We start from the raw sequence: 21,913 nt of genomic DNA, 5'->3' as shown, positions 1-21,913 counted from the left end.
CTCAATGAATACCTTTCCTCGAAGTCTCTCTGTGGAATAGGCACCATCACTGGTATGGTGCATGTCGCAATTTCTGGTTTGCAACATATAGGAAGAATGGGGGTGGGACTTCCTGTAGAAGCATTCAGCTGCTCCTCTACACTCCCCCCTCTGGTTGGTTGGTTCATCCACCACTACATCCAGGGACCTTCTCTTGAAGAAGTGCTTCTTCAGAGTCCAGATTTTCACTACTCCCTTCAGGGATCCTGCTGATTTTACATGTTCATCAACACTCCAGGTCATATAGCTGCACTGCCAATTCAGATTATAGTAGAGACATCTTCCCACATGCTTCCTGTGGTTTCTTGGATGCAGGAACTTCGTTCCCTTAGATGCTACAAAGCTGGCCTCTATATATTTTCTAATCTCTCCATCTGTCAATTCATTGGGTCCAAACCCTGACTCGACATCGATCATGATCTCCATTCCTACTGTTTTCTTTGCTGTCTTCTTGCAATGTGTAATTATTATCTTAATCACACAGAATCCAAACATTATCATCACCAATACTGCTCCCAGGAACTTGAAAATATTCGCCATCCATTGTGGAACCCATGAGAAGATAGACACGAACCAGCTGTCATCTGCAATATCTTCTGTCTCATCTTCCATTTTGTTGTATACATTTGTCAGCAACGTTATGGCCTCTGTCAAGGTCCCATTTTTATCATCATGAGAAGGTATGAATGTGAAACATGATGGCCCGATTTTGGCGCAAACTCCTCCTTCCATTGCTGTTATCATATCAATGACATATCTGTTCTGGAGGGTTATTAATCTTATGGCCCTCCGTTCTTCCCTAACAGCATTGAATCTCTTTATGGTGGTGTTGATTGTCTGCAGGAGCTCACAGCGAGTGATTTGCAACCACTTTGCATTGGTCATTTTCTAGATCCCTGGCAAAAAGATAGTCGTGAAGATTGAAGCAGTTTTGCTGAATAGCCTATGCTCATATGGAATAGCATCAAAGGCTTCTATTGATTTTGCAGAAAAATAATTCTCCCTTCTTGTTCGATTGAGGAATTCGAGAGATTTTCTCCTCCTCAAATGGGCATCTGCCTTTGGAAACTCTCTAACGTTCAGGTCACTAACGCTGGAACATGAATGAGTACTAAGGAACACGTTCCTCCCCTAACTTTGGGCAGCTTCATGTAGGCTCTGGACCCACAAGCCCAATATCGATCCATCAGGATGGCTGTTACTGCTCCCATTTTGGAGACATCAACTGTAGTTGTACAACCTACGTTAGTTCCCACATGCTTCTTTCCCTCTCTTCGAAAGCAGAGTGTTGCATTCATCAGAGGAATCACAATCATTGGGCCTGATTCATCTTCTACCCATGTCAGCAGTTTGGAATGTTCAGCCCATGACTTTAAACACTCGTCATTCAACTTTTGTACTTCTCGCACGTATTCTGACTTCAATAGATGAGCTGCACAGGACATCAATCCTTCTTCCCAACCCTTCTTTGTCTTTACTTATCCATAGACTAGCATGTGAGTTATTTCCCAGCATCCAGGCGCCCACGCTGTTTCTACTCTATCAGGACAGTAGATTATCTTAATTTCCTGTATGACCCCTTCTTCTTGTCCTGCCCTATGGTATGTGAGCATCTTGCTCTTCCATACAGGCTCCTTTTCCATCTGTGTAGTCTCGATATAATCATCCTGGAATGGAAACAACCATTTTGACCTCCATTGCAGAGTGGCCCAAATTCCTTGGAATTGTCCTTGAGTCATTCATGCAGCAAGATGGACAAGACATCTGGCATTGTATTATGCAATTTCTCTGGAAATGAAAGTTCGGGCAGCATTCATGGCATAAGGTCTGAGACATCACAGACGTCGCAACTCTCCTTAGAGGTTCTCTCACCCACCTTTTTCACGTGTTGATACCACATGTTGTGACCCAAATGTGTTGCATTATCTAGATAAGTGCTTATCCCATTATTGTCTTCCTCTGCACTTCTTCTGTGTCTCCTTAGTAACATAGTTGCAGCCCATGGAAACAACCCTAAAGCAGCTCTATGCTGGGGAGACAACACAAGGGGCCTTGGCTCATTGGTAATAGGCACATCTACAAGAGTTCCTGGAGTGGGGAGAATCAAAGGGACTGTTTTGGATCAAAAGAATAAAAAGGTAAATCATGAGAAACAAAAAGACACAAAGAATAACTGTGCTATGTATATCGTGAACCAACATAATAATGCCCACAACTTATGCCACTCTGGAACTTCTTGAGCTCACTCATTCTCTGAAATTGTGTTAACTTCAACATTTCCCATTTTTTACTGCAATTTAAGGAAGGAAAAACACTTTACTCAGGCAGCTGTAATAGATTAGGTATTTGCAGTAGTTCCTCTACTATTGCTATGAGCAGCCTTATGAATACAGGGTCATTCTTAGGATCCTGTAAAAAAGTGTGGATGTCCACATCTCTTCTAACAAGGGCTGGTTTATAAGCAATATGTTCTTGGTCAAGTGCAAAAGGAAACAGAGACCAGTGATAAACCTGAGATGTTTAAATGCATTCATCATTTACAGATATTTTAAGATGGAGGGAATCCATCTTGTAAGAGACGTATTATAATCAGGGGATTGGCTGGTGAGGATAGACCTCAAAGATGCCTACTTAATGATCCCAATCCAAGGAAACATCAGAGGTTCCTCCAATTCTGGTCGGGGGGTCAGAAGTGATGCACATGCCTCCCGTTTGGAATGGCGTCAGCACCTAGGGCTTTTACGAAACTAATGAGGACACTGGTCAGTCACCTGAGAGAACAGGGAATCAGGCTGATAGTATATTTAGATGACTTCTGTCTGATGGGGCAGGACAAGGTAATGCTGGAACAGCAAGCAAAGGTGGCAATACACCTGTTGCAGAGCTTGTGATTTTTTTAAATTTCTATTAATTTTTTTTATTAGAGCTTGGGATTTTTAATAAATTGGGAGAAATTCCAAATTGGAACCAGCTCAATCACTAGAGTTCTGGGGTTTCGTGATAGACTCAAGAGCGGCCACACTCAGCTTGCCGATAGCAGAGATGAATCTGATCAAGAAGGAGATCAGGACAATACTGGTAAAGGAAGAGGTATCACTGAGAGAATGGCCAGATTGGTAGAGAGACTAGCATCATCCATTCAGGCAATCTTCCCAGGGCCTTCACATTAAAGGGCACTGCAGCGTCTAAAGATTCAGCACGTACAGAGAGGATTATCGTATGAACAGGAAGTACCTATCTCCACAGAGGAGAAGACAGAACTATGGTGGTGGTTCAGACACATCGAGGCCTGGAACGGGAGAGCGATATTTGGCTCATCCCCGGACTGCAGAGCCCATTGCAGAGAGTTGACAATGGGAGGTAGGTGGTCAGGGAAGGAGCTAGAGCTCCAAATCAATTGCCTAGAGCTGATGGTGGGGTCCTGAGCGGTGAGGTGTTGGACTCAAGGCCAAGCAAACTGTTGCGTGTTACTGAAAATGAACAACATCTCTGCAGAACGCTACATAAACAGGTTGGGCGGGACCAAGTACTGAATGCTAGCAGAACTAGCAAAATATTTCTGGGACGTGTGCCTGCAGAACAGGGTCAGCGTTACAGCGGAATATCTCCCAGGTCTGTCGAACGAAATGGCAGACTGGAATTCGAGACATTTGAGGGATGGCAGCAACTGGCAACTAGACAGGACAGTATTTCAGACCCTAATGGAACTGGGGGGTCCATGCTAAACAGACCTATTCGCATCCAGGTTGAATGCTCAACTAACTTGCTTTTTCAGCTGGAGACGAGACCCAGCAGCAGAAGCAAGGGACGCCTTTCTACAGAACTGGGGTCTGCAGAGAGAGTATGCATTCCCTCCATTTGCAATGATCCCGAGAACAGTGGCAGGCCAGAAGACAGCAGACAACTTTACTTCTGGTGATGCCAGACTGGAAGAGTCAGGTGTGGTTCCTGGACCTTCTAGAATTATCAATCGACAAACCACTGTTTCTCCCACAATTCAGAGAGATAATTCAGGATCCAGCAGGAGAGATGCATCCCCTGATAAAAGAAGGCAACCTGAGACTGATAGCGTGGGTGATTTCTGGGGAGCCTGGCAGAGGTCAGGACTTTCGGGAGAGGCTGATAAATTAATTGAAGATGCTTGAGCACTAGGTAGCAGGAAGGTCGGCCTAGCCACGTTGCAACGGCTGGTGTGTGGAACGGCACAAACATCCCACTACAGCAAATATAATTCAGATAATGAATTTTCTAGTGGCTTTGGCAGCTCATGGAAAAGCCTACAGGACAGTGAATACTTGTAGAGCGGCCATATCAGCCGGTCACCCCAAGATAGAGAATGTGCCAGTGGGAGAACAGCCGCTAGTATGCAAACTCCTCAGAGGGGTAAGGCTTTTGAAACCACTGATGCCCAGATAGTCCCAGTCATCGTACGTTAATGTGGTGATGAATTTGTTTAGTAACTGGCCACATAATGACCAGCTATCGAGGAAGGCTTTATCAGCAAAGCTCATTACAATGCTTTGCCTCGTATCATGTAAGAGGGTGTCTGACGTTAAAGCACTTGAAGTGGACCGGAAATCATTTAGCGCTTTGGACAAAACAGATATCAAAACCGTTTCCTACACAGCCTTTCCAAATCAACCCAAACTATGTCCGGTTCATTCTTCGAAGTCTTATGAGGATATGACAAGTAGTCTTAGGCCGGCAGGAGTGACCCAATTGTTCATCGCGCTAAGGAAGCCATATGCTGCACTTTAAATGGTGACCCTAGCTAGATGGGTCAAATGGAGTATGTTACAAGCAGGCATTGGGGCTTATGGGGCTCACTCAATTAGAGGAGCTATGGTGTCGAAAGCACATAATGCAGGAGCTCAGTTAGAGGACATCTTAAAAGCAGTGGACTGGTCAAAGGAGTCAACGTTCAAAGAAATTTAGACTGATAGATCAAATGTCTATGTTGGTGGTGAGTAAACTTTGAACAAGCATAATCCGAGCCTCCGGTATTGATAAAGAATACACATTATTCATACTACTGTTATAGAAAGTCAAGATTCTATTTAAGACACAGATGCAAAGGATTATCCCGCCTAGTCAATCATTATATGAGCTAATGGATATTCTAATGTAATGTTTATAGAATAAAGGTTCCATGTGTTAATATCCCTGCAAAAATATCGCCTTACAAAGATTTCGACATATTTTTGCGCTGATATTAACCCAGGGAACCTGCGGGGGACACCCCACACCACCATATTTTTTAAAAGGGTGCAGGGGACCCCCCTGCAATCCATAGTTCCATTTACCCCATAAACTATCCCCACTAATAATATCCCCCGTGGCCTTACCCCACAACCATAATATATATGGCGATATTATTGGTGGGAATAATATTATCTGATACCGAATAAAGTTGTTCAGAGGAATTGTGTTTTAACGATTGCCCACCCTATCATAGTAAGCCTCAGCTTTGGTTATTTGATTATTTGGCAGAAACAGAGCCTAAGGCAGCAGGCTCCTCAGACAAATAAGAGGAGGGCTTTCTTATGTTTCAGCATCTACTGATTGGTACACATTATTTAACATTCGAGACAGACAAAGAAAGAGGAAGGGTAAGGGAAGAAAGAGAAGGTTATAGAGGACAAGCAGAGAAGGGATTGGTTGAGAACATCACATGTCTCAAGTTATAACATGTCAAAAATGGACTACAGAAAAGGAAAATGTTTTGGGAAATGTAGTTCTTTAATTGTGTTCTTTTTAAATATATTATTGATTGTTATAATGCTGCTCGTGTTTGAAATAAAAAAAGAAGAGCATAGTCCTCCGTGTCTCTAAAAGAATCTTGACTTTCTATAACGCTAGTATTGAAAAATACGTATTTATGTATCTTAATCGTTACAGAAAGGTGTCTGTAGAAATTACTGTATGAACAGAAAGAATTTTCGCTTGAAACTATGCGTGCTAAATACTGATTTTCCATACTAACGTTATAGAAAGTCAAGATTCTATTAAAGACACGGAGGTGAAGGATTATGCTTTCTCTCTTTACTTAAAACTCGAGCAGCATAGAAAACAATTACAACTCATATAAAAATTACACATTAAAAACTACATTTCCCAGATATAGGGACTCAATACAAGTTTGGCGGTCCGGTAACAACGTTATAGGACCGGCAAACTACAATGTCTGCTCGCGGGTGCTTTTACGCCCGCCAGGCCTGACCTGGCAGGCGGCCCGGCACCCGCGAGCAGACCTTGTCGGATGCACCGGCACCATTCATGAATGGTGCCGGTGCATCCGACCTCCCCATTCCCATTGAGCCCTATTGGCTCAATGGGAATGGGGAAGAATATTTATTTTCTGGTGCTTGGGAATGGGCAATTACCGGGTCTGCCAGGGTTGTAATATCTCGATAATTGCCCATTCCTGGGTGCTGGAAAGAAAACGACTCCGGCGGCAGCAATGCCGGTTTTACCGGCACGGCTACCGCCAGAGTCGTAATGAGGCCCATAGTCTTTTTGTGTGCAGTCCATTTTTGATATGTCCGTTAAACCACGTGACATTTTAAACCAATCTCGCCACACTATGTCCCTTATCTTCCTCTACATTCCTCTGTCCTTCCTCTTTCTTTGTCTGTCTCCAACTTTGACTTCTGCGTCCCAACCGGTAGACACTGCATTAATCCTTGATCTTCTCTCCCTTGTTCATGTTCCTGTATTCTTCACCTCTGTTCCTGTAATCAAACAACAAGCTGAGGCTAGCTGTGATAGGGTGGGTAATTGTTATGTCACCACCAAACAGCACCACTTTAGTATCTCTTAAGTCATATCCATAACATGTCTGATACAAATCCTCTATAGCCAATTCGCATCACCTGTCACCAATTCTATATACCAAACTGCATTACATTTCTGCGCCGAGTTCCATATAACTATTACTCGGTGGGCTAATCCTTCGCCTTTGTGTCTTTAATAGAATCTTGACTTTCTATAATGTTAGTATGGAAAATCAGTATTCTATGTCAAGACCGGAGGTTCGGATTATGCCTGTTCAAAGCTTACCACCAATGCAGACATCTCCTCTATTGGGCTGAACTAAAATTGTTTAAATGTGGACTCCCTAGACTAGTCTGCTGCCTTTAGGATGTCAGCCAACCTAGCTCCTGCATTATAGGTCTTAGACGCCATAGCTCCTCTAATGGAATGCGCCCCGTAGGTTCTAATGTCAATGCCTGCCTGCAGCATACACCATCTAACCCATAAGGTTAGGGTTGCCCCTGCTATGTCCTTGAATGGTTTCCTCAGAGGGATAAACAGTTGCGTTAGTCCCACAGCCCTAAGCGTACTCATCCTCTCTTCGTACTTTTACAGGCACCGGACTGGGCATAATTTAGATTGGTCCGGAAAAGCTGAGTAGGAAACAGTTCTGATACCAGTCTTAGTTCTCTTGTTAATGTGAAACTTGACCTGTGAAAGGTTAAAGGATCTCTTGTCTATTTTGAGTGCTCTTACATCTGACACTGTTTTGCAAGATATGAGGCAGAGCAGTGTAGTGAGCTTTGCCGGTATTGCTTTTCTTGTCCAAGTGTTCATTGTCTGGCCTGTTATTAAACATATTCAGGACTGTGTTCACGTCCCATGTCTGTGAGTATTTGGGTAACGGTGGTCTTAAAAGTCTCACTCCTCTGAGGCATCTACATACAAGTGGGTGTTCCCCTACCGCTACGTTCTCTATTTTAAGTTGGCCGGCAGAAATTGCTGATCTACATGTGTTTACCATTCTGTATGCCTTGCCTCGAGCTGCCAGAGCTGCTAAAAAATGTACTATCTGTGTTACATCTGCTCTAATGAGATGAATATGCTGTTCCACACACCAGCTAGTCCACCTTGCCCAGGCCAATCTGTAGGCCTTTCTGGTACCTTGTGCCCACGCTTCCTCAATGAATTTTTCAGCATCTTCTGAAAGTCCTGGCTTTTGCCAGGCTGTCCGAAAATCGCCCATGCAATCAGTCCCTATTCCCCTTCCTGGTTCAGTGGGTGATTCTCCTGACAACTCTCTCCAACGTTTTAAGAACTGTGCTGTTCTCCCCCCTATTACTGTGGTCCCTGCTACCGCTGGTTGTTTGTGTAAGTCTGTGCCCAGTCTCATCTGTGTTTGCCTGTTGGCCTCTGTTGCCTCTTCAGCCTCTGCCTCTACCCCTTCCTCTCAAATGAAAGAAGGGGTTGGATTGGCGCTCTTCTTGATTTCTCCAGTCATTTCTGGTATTGTGGTTGGGCTTGTATGAGGAGAACCGGCTGGCTGAGCCGCCACTTCCTCTGCCAGCCCTTCTGAAAATCTTATGGCCAAAGACTCTCTTCAGTAATGCCTGTTTCTTATCTATCGAGGTGTAAGTATTTGCAAACTTTGCCATTTCCTTAACAAACGTATCCCCAAACAGTTTTCCTCTACTGCTGGATGTTGATTCTGCTGTAGCTAGTTCGCTCATTTTGGGGTCTTTCTTGACGTGGATGGACCTCTGTCGTTCAGTTATCAGGGCGTTGTTAGCATTGACGAGCAGGCATATTGCTCTCTGCGCCCAGCCACTAGTATTTCCAGGTCTACTTTTTCTTCCGGTTTTCTTGGCTCTTCTGCCATGTGCCAGATTTTTGTTATCAGTCCTAGGACATCTGGGAGTTTATGCTGGCATGATCTCCAGGATCTATCTATCCCTTTCTTGATGTCCCTGCCGTAGCGAACCATGAAGGATAGCATCCTCTCAACAATTTCCGGTGTTTCTTCCATGCCATCCGGCACTTGGGGCCTGGGGCAATCGGCTCGTAATTTGCTCCTGGCTTCTTTAGACAGGGATTCACGGATTCTCTTCCTTATGTATTAGCAATTACATAATTACAGGGGGCTTGGCAGGGGGCTCCCATTCCGCTGGCCTGCGATGGATGAGAGAGTCTGGGTGGAATACCTCGCCCATCTACTCCTCCTCTCTCTCTTTTTCTTCTCTCAGCAGCCTTAGGCTTGTCAGGAGGGCTCGAGGAGGATGCATTGCACTCTTCTGAGCTTTCCACAAATGTCACGTCCCACTCCTCCTCTTTTCTCAGCAACTCTCCTCTTGCGTGGGGTGCATGGGGGGGGGATCGGCTGCTGCGGGCCTTACAGGCTTTCTTTCTTCCCCCTTTTCCCTCTCAGTATCTCTCCTGGGCTTCTTCCCTCACGGCCACCATCCCTTGGGAGAGAGTAATAAGGTCCTCCACCAAGCTCCTACCTTGGGATAGTCCCCACTAACCTGCTGCCATTACACACTGTACTGCTTGGCCCTTGCTGGACGCAGTCCACTCCCTGCTAGTATGGGATTCCTCAAACTCTTCGCTGGAGCCTTGCATTTGTTATGCTGGTGGGTTTTTTCAGGGTTCTTTGGCCTCTACCCATCTCATATCTGCAGCTTCTGTGGACCTGGGTTACTTCACTGCACCAGTTTAACTTGGGTCTGTGCCCGTAATTTGTGCTCAACACTGTTCAGTATGCAAGCTGCTGCCTTCTTTGCCAGAATGCAAGCACATTTTTCTTCTCCCGACTTGATTTTGTCAGTAACTTAATTGGCCACCAGGTGGCGCTCTGATCTAATTCTGCTGCCTCCCCGTGTTAGCCTATGAGCGGATCTCGCTCCGTTACACTGTCACGCGTTTGTGCTTGTTATGTTAAAATAATGATTTATAATCATTTATGCTCAGAGCGCTGCGTCCTCGCTCCTCTCAACACTCCGGAATGTGGTCATTGAGCACCAGAACTGTAATAGTTCCCGTTGCGCTCAGGCCACAGCTCTCCACTCACATGCTTTTGGCGGGTGTCACCCGCCTTGTGAACAGCTGACTCACCCACCAAGCCTCCTGCACGCCGATTCGTTTCAATGGGCCTCTCAACCGCCAAAAATAAAATCGGTGTTTTCACCCGCCTTCACGACATAAATGGTTCAGAGCTATGGCTCAGGATCACTTCTGTGACAATAGTGCCCCCTCTCAATCACTGGGGATGTTGTGCTCGCTCGCCGGAGCTGTCAGCCCCGTCGCAACGTTCCTTCACTGTAACCTAACACTATCCTACTATATGCGGATATTCTCCACCAAGCCTCTACGCGCCACGCTCGTGCTAAAACATATACCTCAAGCCCTCTAAGCCTTTTCCATACATGCCAACACTCCCGATTTAGGCGAGAGACTCCAGATTTTTGCGTGAAAAATATTGCAATTTTTCACATTCTCATAGCTCTCAACCATTTGTCTTGCAAAGGCGGGTGAAATCACCCGATTTTGTTTCTGGCGGGTGAGACGCCTATTGGAATGAATGGGCGTGCAGGAGGCCTGGCGGGTGAGTCAGCCCTTTGCAAGGCGGGTGACACCCGCCAAAAGCGGGTGAGTTGAGAGCTATGCATTCTCCCGCCTAAAATAAATCTTTGCCCAATGCATTCCAATGGCAAAATCTTTGTCTCCCGCACAAGTGGGTTGAAATGTTGGAATGTATGCTTTTCTCTTTCATCAATCACAATAATCCTCATAAGTAAATTAAATCACTTAACTGGCAGCAAAGAAAGAGGAAGGACAGAAGAAAGTAGAGGCAGCTAAGGGACATAATGTGGCGAGATTGGTTGGTTTAATGGACATATCAAAAATTGACTAGACACAAAAAGACTATATCTGGGAAACGTAGTTTTTAATGTGTAATTTTAGATGAGTTGTAATTGTTTTCTATGCTGCTCGAGTTTTAAGTAAAGAGAGAACGCATAATGCGATCCTCAGCTCTTGATATATAATTCATTATTTGTTTTCTCCACCATCATGGAACCCAGTGTCGATACATAGTGTGAGAGCTAGTTAGCGCTCTAGCTTTTATCAGGACTCTGTGGTCCTTCCTCAGTTTCCTTCAGTTTGTTCTTTTTTGGCCTTCTTTTGTTTCCAAGCCTATTCTTTGTAGTGGTTTTTCTCTTTCCGCCAGCTGTCTCTAAGTCGCCCTTCTTCTGTTTCCATGGCAGCTGTCTCCTCCGGGTGTCTGTAACAAAGTGGGCTTCGGGGGGGTTAAGGGAAGCCACCGGGCCTTTTTGGGCTCCGGTAGAATGGGGGCTGCCATGTTCTTCGGGTGCACCTTTATCGCCTTTGGACCTGCCTTCTCCCTCTTCCTGCTGACGGTGGCGAGGGACCCGCTGAGGGTTATAATACTGGTAGCGGGGTGAGTACCTTGAAGGGGGCGGGTTGTTTGTGTCCGTTCTGATTCCCCTTGACAAGGAGTTGGGGTTGTCGGGTGCTTCCGGAGATTGGATGGGCAGCGTATGCCCCTGTCAGCTCGCCCATGGTTGAATGTGATGTTGTCGTGGGTGTGGTATGTCGCTGCAAGATGCATAGTTTAACCGTGTCCTGCAAATGTCATATTCTACAGGGTATAGCTATTCTACTACTAGCTGTCCAACGGTTTGAGCATACTGTGTATTGCAAAGTTTATAAGGGACTTGCGACTTCTGGGTCCACCAGGGTGGGTTAATACCTTTTTGCAGGGATCAAAAGTGATGAGTGGTCCTAAAAGTAGTTCCTGGGTCTGCGGCATCACCTGTTAAGCAGGAGCTAGTGCTAGGGGTGAAAAAAACAGTACGTAGTCTGGCGAAAATCTAACTTGCCCATGAGATGCAAGCTAGACGTTCTTTCTTTAAGTTATTCAATATTTCTACAAAGACATTCACCAATATGTCTTACGTCACCTAGCCTTGGCTAAATGTTAGCGGATTGGGACACAGCAAGGGTGTTGCCAAATCAGCCCCTGTGGCTATGAAAGAGTTGGGTAGTGAAGGAGTATATGCGAGAAGGTAAAGTTGGGGAGGAGGTGATGGGGAAGGGGGAGTGGAAAATAAGATAAATCTTAAGGGAAATACAAATGGTAGGATAGGGATGGTTGTGATAGTAGGGATGTTTGTCATATATGACCCATTATACTTGAAATGTTTCTATATGCCCTTTTTCTAGACCTTCCCAAACGCAAGGTATAATTTCACAAGCAGTGTTTGTATGGCACCATGGACCCGGAGAGCCAAATGTAGCTCCTGGCAGTTGTAATTATCCGTCTAACAGGGCTCTTCTAGCCCACAGGAGCTAAATATCTAGTAATGGAGGCGGGCTCTATATAGTAATGGAGGCATATCAGTAACACATCTACATATGTTCATGCTATGATCTGGTTGACCAGGATAGTGTGCATAAACAACTGTCAGGTTCCAAATATTGTTGTGGTCAAACCATTGCTGTACTTGTGGACAAACACCTGCAAAGGCTAGGTATGCTAGGCATGTTCTATCATATCCAAAAATGTGTCAACAAAGAAAAAACGATAGGCCCACAAGGCAAGCAGGCAGTATATTGTCAAGCTGTTTCCAAGGGTTGGTGTACTGCGTATTGAAAACAGAGGGAACCCATGCAAGAACTGGGAACTCGAGAGAAATATAAGCAAATATATTATTCCTCCTGGCATCCTTTCTTCTAATTTTATTCAAGAATACACACATTTCATGGACGTTTGCCTGGTTAGCATACAATTCATTGAAAATTATCAATAAAATCCAAAATATCACAAATATTTGTAATCGTAAAATCACTGTCACACACTACAAAAATCGGCATATAGAAAATGGTGCAGTTGAGCTGACTATACTCACAGTTAACACAGCCTCAAACCTGAAATATATTGAAAATTACTTAGTCCTCTTAACCAATTTAATCGCCTAACATCTATTGGTCAACTTTCAGGAATTACATCACACGATTCATCAAGAGCAACAACTTGACAGTAGATGATATTAGTGCAATTGACGCACCATGTCTTAAAAGTCTGACCCAATTCTGAGCAGGAAAGCAGCCTACCAACGTTATATAAGCCTCTAGGATCCTTTCAAACAAGCAGTTGGGTGTAGTTCTTCCATTTATTCTGTTGCCTAATTGTAGTGACCTGTTATTAAGAAATGATCAATTCAAATATAGAAATGGTCAGACCACCAAGACCCTAAAATGTACAATTAGACTTCTTACCTAAAAAGGGCTTTACACCATGGAGTGCGTTTGTACCCTGTTAAATGCTGGAGTAAATTGGCATTCACAAAGTCGAGGGTGCCAATTGAATAACCTATGTAAAGTGGTTTCAAAGCCATATTGACATTATCCCATTAATCAACATGATGCCGTGTAACACGGCATTGCGACATATTGCCATTTTGATTACTTGAATTGAATGACGAGACCATTGTTTAACTCCATTACTTAACATAATGTCATAGTGCCAGTAAGTATAGAGTAATAGTTCTGATGTTTGTTTCCAACATTTAATGGCATATCAAAAATGCTGTTACATGATTCAGTAGCGCTCTATCTAATATTTAACTGGAGAAAATATGTATTTAATCAAATAGCTGTTAGTCAATCTAAAATCTTTCACAATTGAGAACCAATCGGACTGATCATTGAGCTCTTCCGGGTGTGACTTTAAACAGATCCATTGCTGTTCCTTTCCATACCAGTTACCAGGCACCCAGTCTACCACCCACTAGTGCATATTGTGCTGCGTGTGGATTATTTCGATACAATGTCAGACAATTGGTGCATTCAGATTTCTGCAATTTATGTGCAATCTGTGCTCTCCCATTGTAGAGGTGACTGTACTGGTGGCCTGGTCAATATATCTCAAGCCATATGGGCACGACTCCCTTACCAAGTCCAATCTCGTTCACCTATCATGATAGTTAAATCATTTTTGGTACATTTGCAAGCCACACAAGTGCTAAAAGGTTAGTGGCCATTGAAAGACCACATATTCCAGTGTCCCTTGGTGTGTACCTTGTTGGTTTATGTACTGTTTGAAATGGATCAATTGGTTCCCAGGGTTCTTCAATGCAAAAAATTGGCATTGGCATATATTCAGCAGATAAGGTCAACTTTACCAAAGACCAGTGTTTCTGAATAATTTTTTGAATGTTCTGTGTTATAGGGTTATACATAGTCTCCTTCTTTTGTCAAATGTTCTTTGGGTGACCACAACGTTTTACAGTGTCAATCGAGCTTATTAATTTGAATTTTTAATTAATGTCTTTGCATAATTGACTTGAATCCCAAAATTATCTAAAAGAGCTGCCTGTTGACGATAGGGTTCTAAATATCTGCAATTCCTCCGGACACGCAGGCACTGATCGTAAGGTAAATGGTCCCAAAGACTCGTGGATGATAGCTTCTATATAGGAGGAGTGTATATTCTTGTCAGAAGCTTTTTTGTAACTTGCACTACCAATATCGAGTACTGATGTGCATAAAGTGAATTGCACTCTTGACTTTGTTCCTTAGTTAATTGTTAGTATTCGCATCATTAGGCCACTTGTAAAAAATGGATATTTAATGAAACTAACAAAAACGCATACAACGACTAGCCCTACCCCTGAAAAGGAAAATGCAGAGAAAGGAGACTTTAGAATAAAGACAAACTGGGTTTGTAGACAGGGGTGCTCAGGCAAAGATTTTAACAGCAAAATGTCATTGATGTTCAATGTCTTTCCGAACTGCGGCTTAAGATGCCACTGGGATCCTTTTTAAGGTGGACCAAAGGGACAAGGCCTCTTGAAATACCAACAGTGTCGAGCCTGGGTTTTTCGATGGCAGTCTGGGTGTATTCTGCACAGAGACGTGGTTGTGTCTGTGAAAGGCGGAAACTGGTTCCAACAGCGCAGTGCTGTTTGGTGATGGCTTGAGGGTCGAAAGCCCGGGGAAAATGGAGTTGATGTCGAATAGAGCGATTGGGGGCCTCTGTATCGGTATCTGTTGCAGTAGGACTTTCCAAGCCAGCTGACCACCCATACACATTCCTCTCGAATGCTTGGGCAAACAAGCATGCCTTTAGGTAGGAGAACCAAACTGGCAGAGGACTTTGGAGCAGCTTGTACTTTCAATCAGGATTCTAGGTGAATCCTTCTTTAGAAGTGTTTCAAAGAGTCCATGAAGGAGAGTCTGGCACCCATCCTTGTATAGGCAAAATGCTATAGTAGTGGATTGGTCCACTGCAAGCATATTCTTAAGGGTCCAATCCTGGCTGCTGTAACAAGTGCCCTTTGGTTGCTCAGTCCACACACTTTGTCTGCCGGAAGTAGGGATGGGAGTTGGGAGCCCTAGTAAAATCCAAGATGGTTAGTAGCCTCTCTGTGCTGAAACTCACTACTGGGCTATTGTGACTCAGCCCCCTTCCTCTCCCTACTTCAAAAGAACGCCAGTAGATGGCAAACAGGTGCGAGGTGGAAAATGGCATGATTGGATTGCCTTTGAAGAACCAATTCCCAGGGAATGTTTATTCCCCTTCTGGATTATGACAACCCTTTTCAGGGGGTTCGAAGAGGGGGCCTACTTGTCTGGATCCAACATGATTGTTATGGGTACACCCATCCAGGTAGCTTAATGCGCACCAGGAATGAGTCCCTCTCCACCAAACTTGCAATAATACGATAATCAATGTGTCCGTATAATCGTTTAATCTCAGTGGCCACCATGTCAAGATTATACATGGTTTATATTTAATTGGTGCATACAGTTAACCCCCCCTGTCTGTTGAAAATGTGTGTACAGCTGTGCTCAGAAATACAAGTGTGATCTTTTTTAACCTTACCTCCTGCCATTGCAAGGCAGCTGCTGCTGTCAAGAGAATGGTCCCAGCAAGGTATGTGTGTAGCATATGCATGTTTGGCCTGGAGCATTATGAAAGTGTGCTCATATTAGTAGATCGCCCTTTCAGACACAGAAGTACCCACATCATTTTATAAAAATCATAAACTCTCATGTTCATCCTTGTATATGAAGGGATCGAAAATAGGATTTGACGAGCAGGAGTTTAAAGATGCTCCAGGTTATCCGGCATCACTAAGTAGATAGGAGGTACCCTTGGGAACCCAGGAACTAGTATATAGTGTACAGCAAATCTAACTTGTCTAAAACGTGTTTTGTCCAGTTTATACTGTCCATTATGCTTTAAATGTCCCTTTGGTATATTCTTGATTCTCCTTTTTATATACATTCTCAACCGCATACGTTTAATATTACATGGCTATTGCTAGGGAAGTCACTTACCCTGGGGAGTCAAAAGTAGCTGTTGATTTCAAGCTAACCAGGGTTTCCTAGGCTACAAGCAGGAGCGCAATCTAAGCTTCTGGCAATTTTGAGCCCTGCATATGTCGTTCTGGAACACTGACAAACTCTGGTGGAGCAGAATCTAAAATTGGAAAAGGTGTGAAGGATGAGCAGGCTTTTGGATGCACATGTGAAAAACAGGCTGTATCTGCCAATGCTTGGAGAAGTAGTTTGGCAGCTACTGGGAAACTTGGATTCTAAGACAACCAACAACGTGGACCTTGCAGTGGCATTGTGATCTGAATGTCCTAGGTAGAAAGTGTGATGAATCCAGTGGAGTCATCATGGATTCCCCGGAAGTGGTCTCCTCACATGTGGCCCTTGGAAGGCAGCCGTTACCTGATCTTGGGAGCGGTTTCCTGAGGGAGGATCACATGGGAGGAGACCCCTACCAGGGAGATGTCATGACTTCACTGGACAAGACCCGGTATCTCCCCCTTTCCCATGAGAAAGACCCCTTTATACTCAAGACCCATTTCCTTGATGAAGACCTCCCGATGCCCCAGAGCTTAATGACATACTGTCGGATACATGTTACTGCTGGTGGAGAAGTGAACTCTTATTTCTTTGGCCAAACACACAACCATGACACTAACTCATAATTCCTTTTTCTTCTAAGGTTCCTTATTGTAAAACCAGTAACCAGAACTATTCCAATACCATGTGTTTAACAACATCTAGGAACTACAACTCTCAGAATTCTCCAGGTACTGGGACGAAGAAGATGCAGGAGTTTGAATCATGTACCAAGAATCTGAACCACAATGCGCAGGCTAGTTGATTTTCTAAAGCAAATGTGTGTGGGACATTTTAATCTGAATAAACACACTGTTCAGGGAGGCAGTGAAGGAGAAGACCTTGGCTCCTGTTTGAGCGCTCACGAACAGTATGTACCGGCATGGCATGGCGGAGCGGAGAAGGCTGCCATGGCAGGGACACTGAAGAAGAGACTACAGTACTGTGGAGACACTGGGAGCCGCAAGAGTGGTCCTGGGACCTTGGTGAGTCGAGAAGCTGGCATTTTAGATTTCAGATCCCGAAGGGAAGCGGACGTACAATCGTGCAGCCGTGAGTGAGGTCGGACGAACGTCTCCTGTCTCCAGATTGGAAAGCAGGCGATGGCTGCAGAAGCGTGAACCCGACTGTAGACATTGTAGAAAGCCGGTGAGTCTACCCGAAGCTAGTGGGCACCCCGGGATATTCCGACGACCGTGCCAACAGCAATTTGAACATTGTAACTTGGTGAATACGACAAAGGCTTATTTGAATACCAAAAGGCAGAAAGGCAAACCCCAATGAACTGTGAATACCTGAAATGTCAATGTGGGGCCGAAGAAACCTTACCACGAGTGTACATATCGACCCAAGGGCAATAACTACAATATTGAACACAAAAACAAATGAAAAGTAAGGGTAAACCAAAAGACATCGGACAAATTAAATATATATGAGAAATCCTGTCAAGCAAGACAGCAAGCAATTGATAGAAATATAAAAGACCTGGTAGCAGATTATACCGGGCGAGTGAATCTCATAAGTGAAGACCTGGCAAGCGAGTACACCAGTCAATTGTATTGAATAAAGAAACCTGGCAGGGGAGTAAACCAGGCAATTTGCACACCCCAAGAAATGTTAAAGGAAACACTGGTGGTTTTTATGTTGAATCCTGAAAAGCTTGATGTTAAAGAAAGACTTTGCTATCCAGATCACAGAGAAAGATTGCTAAAGACGCGGTTGCCTAAACAGGAATCTTGTGTAAGCTCATTGATATCTTGTTTGGACTCGCAAGTGATTCTTCTTACAATTGAGAATCCAGGGGAAGGTATCCACCCTTTGTAATCAAGGCTCCTGCCTTGGTGAACATTTTGTTGGAATGATACTTATTGTAATGGTGAACACTTTGTGGGCAATTTGAAGATATTCTTTCCTTACGCATTGCCATTTGTTTATAGTGTGACAGTCAGGATAGGCCGTTTTGGACACAAGGACAGTTTTTCAGTTGACATCCTGACGCAGACATATCCTTAGTTTTTGGTTTATATGCAGGGAAACTCCTCTTTAGCATAGGGATATAGAGGCTTTTTTTCCAACCCTTTTTCATTTATCTTCTTGTGAAAACATGACAACCTTGTGTCCGGCTCTCATTTCTGACCCCTCACAAAGGCCAATCATGATCCTAAACCTTTGTGTCCTTGACCTGTTTTAGCGTGCGTATGGGGATAGTCCTGGGCAACAGAACAGGGCGACACTGTGTGAAACCGCAGAAAGAAGACATCGTTTTAAAATTACCTTGTAAGATTAGGAGGTTATGGTGTTATTTTAGGAAGTTATTTGCTGCTTTATCAAATATTTTAACTTGTATTGTAATAGTGTTGCACTGCTTTGTATGAACACTTTTTTAAATTTTTTTTAAAAATTTTTTAGCATTTTGTAACATCTGTGCTCTTAGCTACCGTTTATACTGTGATCCACTTTGAAATATCTTCTTGAAGCGTGCTGAATATGTCTGCTGGCGCGTTTGGCGTGCCGGTGTCTTGAGAGCTGGGAACTACAACTCCCTTGAGTTTTGTGGTTTCGCTCTCCTATTTGTTTCTAGCCAGGCACGTCAGTGCAGTGCGTCGGGGTGGTGCCAGTCTGCGTTAGTCCGTGGTGGACGTGTCTGGATGTCTCCTAACTGCTGAGATTATACACTATCGTTCTCAGTGTGCCACATAATAATAAGGTAACTCAAATTGTACTTTTAAGTTCTTCATCCATCTTGGGTGATTGTGAGGTCGTTTTGTACGTGAATAAAGATACATTTATATATCTCTGGGAAGTACATCATTTGGTACACATACTTTTCTTTTTGGTGATCGTGTCAGGGGTATTGCCATTCCTGTGGTATAAGTACTTTCAACTAATTTAGGAATGGGAAAAGTACAGCCACAGGATATGAGAATCACCCATTTGAACACGCGATCATTGGATACATCGGCTGTATATGTACATGACTACATCCAGGATTACCAAGTGGATGTCGTGTGTATCACAGAGACATGGCTACGGGACTCTAGTGGTCCTAATACTGATATGGCCACTCCAGAAGGTTATGTGTTCTTCGGGAAAAATAGGGAAGTAGGTAGGGGTGGTGGAGTGGCTGTCCTAGTGAGACGTGAGTTAGACTTCTTTCAGACACCCCTTTCCTGTACAGGTTGTGAAATGATGTGTCTAAAGACAACTCCCATAACTAATAATTGTCTGAATATCATTTTTAGTATACCGTCCCCCACGTGATATGCCAAACTTCCTAGAGGAAATGTATCAGATTGTAGCCAATATAAATAAACCTAATTGTTCTATTTTATTGGGAGATTTTAACAGGCATCTGGGGAAGGAGTTGGATCTGGATGCTCGTGGACTGGAACAATTGCTGCAGAATAATCATTTCACTGTACTGAGTAAAGAAGCTACCAACAAACAGGGTAATATTTTGGACTGGGTTGCGGAAAGTAACCTACCGATCGTTGCATTGACAACTGAACCATGCATATGGTCTTCTTCTTCTTCATATTTCGGCTCCTAGTTCAAAAAAAAATTCAATCAGTCATTAGCAGAAACCTTAATAATATTAAAGCGGCTGACTTGGAGACCTGCCTTTAACAACTTATGGACTCTACTGCGGACGATGATGCTCCAGATTTATTCGCTCCGGAATATGAGAAAAGTATAACCAAGTTACTGGACAGGATTGCCTGTTTCAAATTGAAGGTTGTTAGAGAAAAATCGAACAGCCAAGAATGCTATACAACCGACTTGGCCAGATGTAAACAGTTAAAAAGGAAGGCAGAAAGATACTGGTTAAAGTCACAGACATATGATAATAAAGCTAAATGGTAAGAATTAGATAAAACATACCGGAAAGAAATTTTTAAAGCAAATAAGGAATATTTTAATGCAAAGAACAAGACAAAGCAGCTGTTTGAGGTTTTGAAGACCTTTGAAAAACCGCAGGCACAAAAAAATAAGATCGAGCCTACACAAGAAGATTGTGAGCGAGTCCAAAGGGCATTCTCGGATAAAATTAAGACAGCCCAAGATAGCATTGCACAAAATCAAGCAAAGCTTGCATCTAAATTGGTACCTACAGCTGTGGAAACAACCAGGTGGATGAAACCCCCCCCTACCTTATCTTTTAAAGCAAGAAATGACTTGGAGAAAGTGCTAAGAAAAATGCACCCTACTACTTGTTTGGAGGATATTATACCTTCTAGAATTGTATTAGAATATCTGGAAATGTTCTCTCCCTTCCTATTACATAGTTATTAATAAATGTGGCATTGGTGAAGAAGGTGACGGTTACCCCCCTGTAAAGAAGCCAGGGCAGGATTACGAAGATGGTAAGAACCTCAGACCTATAACTAATGCACCATTTTTTACTGAAAATGGTCGACCCGCCACGACCTAGCTACTAGAACATGTGGAAAGTCAAGAAATCATTCACCCCGAACAATCGGGCTTTAGATCTTTCCACTGGACAGACTGCTCTTTTAGATTTACAGTCGGAAATGCTAGATATTATTGACAGGAGCAAGGCGGGGCTGCTGATGCTGTTAGATTTATCAGCAGCCTTCGACCTTGTAGATCAGGACAAAATACCAGCCAGACTTGTGGATTATGGAGGATGCTCTAGAGGAGCTGTTGACTGGATCAGGCCATTTCTCTCTGAGAGGAAGTCCAGAATAGTCTGCGACGAGGCATGCTCTCAGTTTGGGTTGATCCAAGTATGGATTCTCACAAGGAGCGTGTCTCTCCCCGATTCTATTGCATTTATTTTGTTGCACATTATGAGAGGTTCTGGATGCACTGGGTGTGCGTTCTTCCAACTACGCAGATGCCACGCAGTTAATCCTTGAATTGAGTGGTGACTATGAAAAAGATCTAGCGAATATAGGAAAAGTTGGACACCATACAAGATTGGATGGTTACAAATGGTCTGTCTTAACGCAAACAAGACAGAATTCCTTATTTTTGGATCCACACAGATGCGTGCCAAATTACCAAATATGTATGAAGGTTTTGCTCTGGAACGTCACCATATTAAAGTGGTATCCAAAGTGAAGACCCTGGGAATGATGTTGGATTCATCTTTTGGGTTCCGAAGCCCATGTTGGCAGCGTAGTCCAGAAAGCTCATCTTGGGCTGCTTCCACAGGTAATTGTATAACACTCGTGAGAGCTGTGATTATGCCAAGATTGGACTACTGCAATGCTCTTCTGGCTGGAACAAGCAAGGGATGTATAAAAAAGGCTACAGATGTTACAGAATGATGCAGTGTAGATAATTAAGAGGAGCAGGAGACGGGACCCAGTCTCCATACGTAGAAGGCAGTTACATTGGCTCCCAGTAGAAGCTAGAATATGCTTCAAAATAAACAAGATTGTGCATAAATGCCTACATGGAAAAGCACCACAATACATAAAAGAAAGGCTGACCCTAGAAAACAGGACTAAAGTTACTCGATTGATGTGTCTAACTCAACCAAGATGCAAACTAGCACAAGGTAGCAAACGGGCCTTCGGCACACAGGCAGGTTAAATGTGGAATTCTCTTTCTGTGGTGATGCGTCGAGAAGAGAACGCCACTGTCTTTAGGAAAATCCTTAAGACATTACTGTTCGCTTAGATTGTTTTTGTTGTCATTCTGTTCTTGTTCTGTG

The 21,913-nt window shown here is 43.7% G+C and overlaps 1 protein-coding gene across 2 annotated transcripts in view; it reads left to right on the top strand.

Moving 5' to 3' along the window:
- The first annotated feature begins 10,968 nt into the window (after positions 1 to 10,968).
- Positions 10,969 to 21,913, top strand: part of APH1A (aph-1 homolog A, gamma-secretase subunit) — a 394,203-nt gene continuing 383,258 nt past the window's right edge. The window contains exon 1 of one of the 2 annotated variants that reach the window (XM_069652174.1): positions 10,969 to 11,248. In XM_069652174.1, the coding sequence (XP_069508275.1) occupies positions 11,136 to 11,248 (113 nt within the window). In that variant the 5' untranslated portion in view covers positions 10,969 to 11,135. The remainder of the gene's footprint in view (positions 11,249 to 21,913) is intronic. The other variant, XM_069652179.1, reaches the window with a different exon arrangement.

Source organism: Ambystoma mexicanum, chromosome 1p (assembly GCF_040938575.1).
Source record: "Ambystoma mexicanum isolate Mex_15411 chromosome 1p, UKY_AmexF1_1, whole genome shotgun sequence".
In the NCBI taxonomy this organism is placed as follows: Eukaryota; Metazoa; Chordata; class Amphibia; order Caudata; family Ambystomatidae; genus Ambystoma; species Ambystoma mexicanum.
The sequence above is the reverse complement of the archived record's forward strand: the minus strand, read 5'-3'. Positions and strand labels throughout refer to the sequence as shown.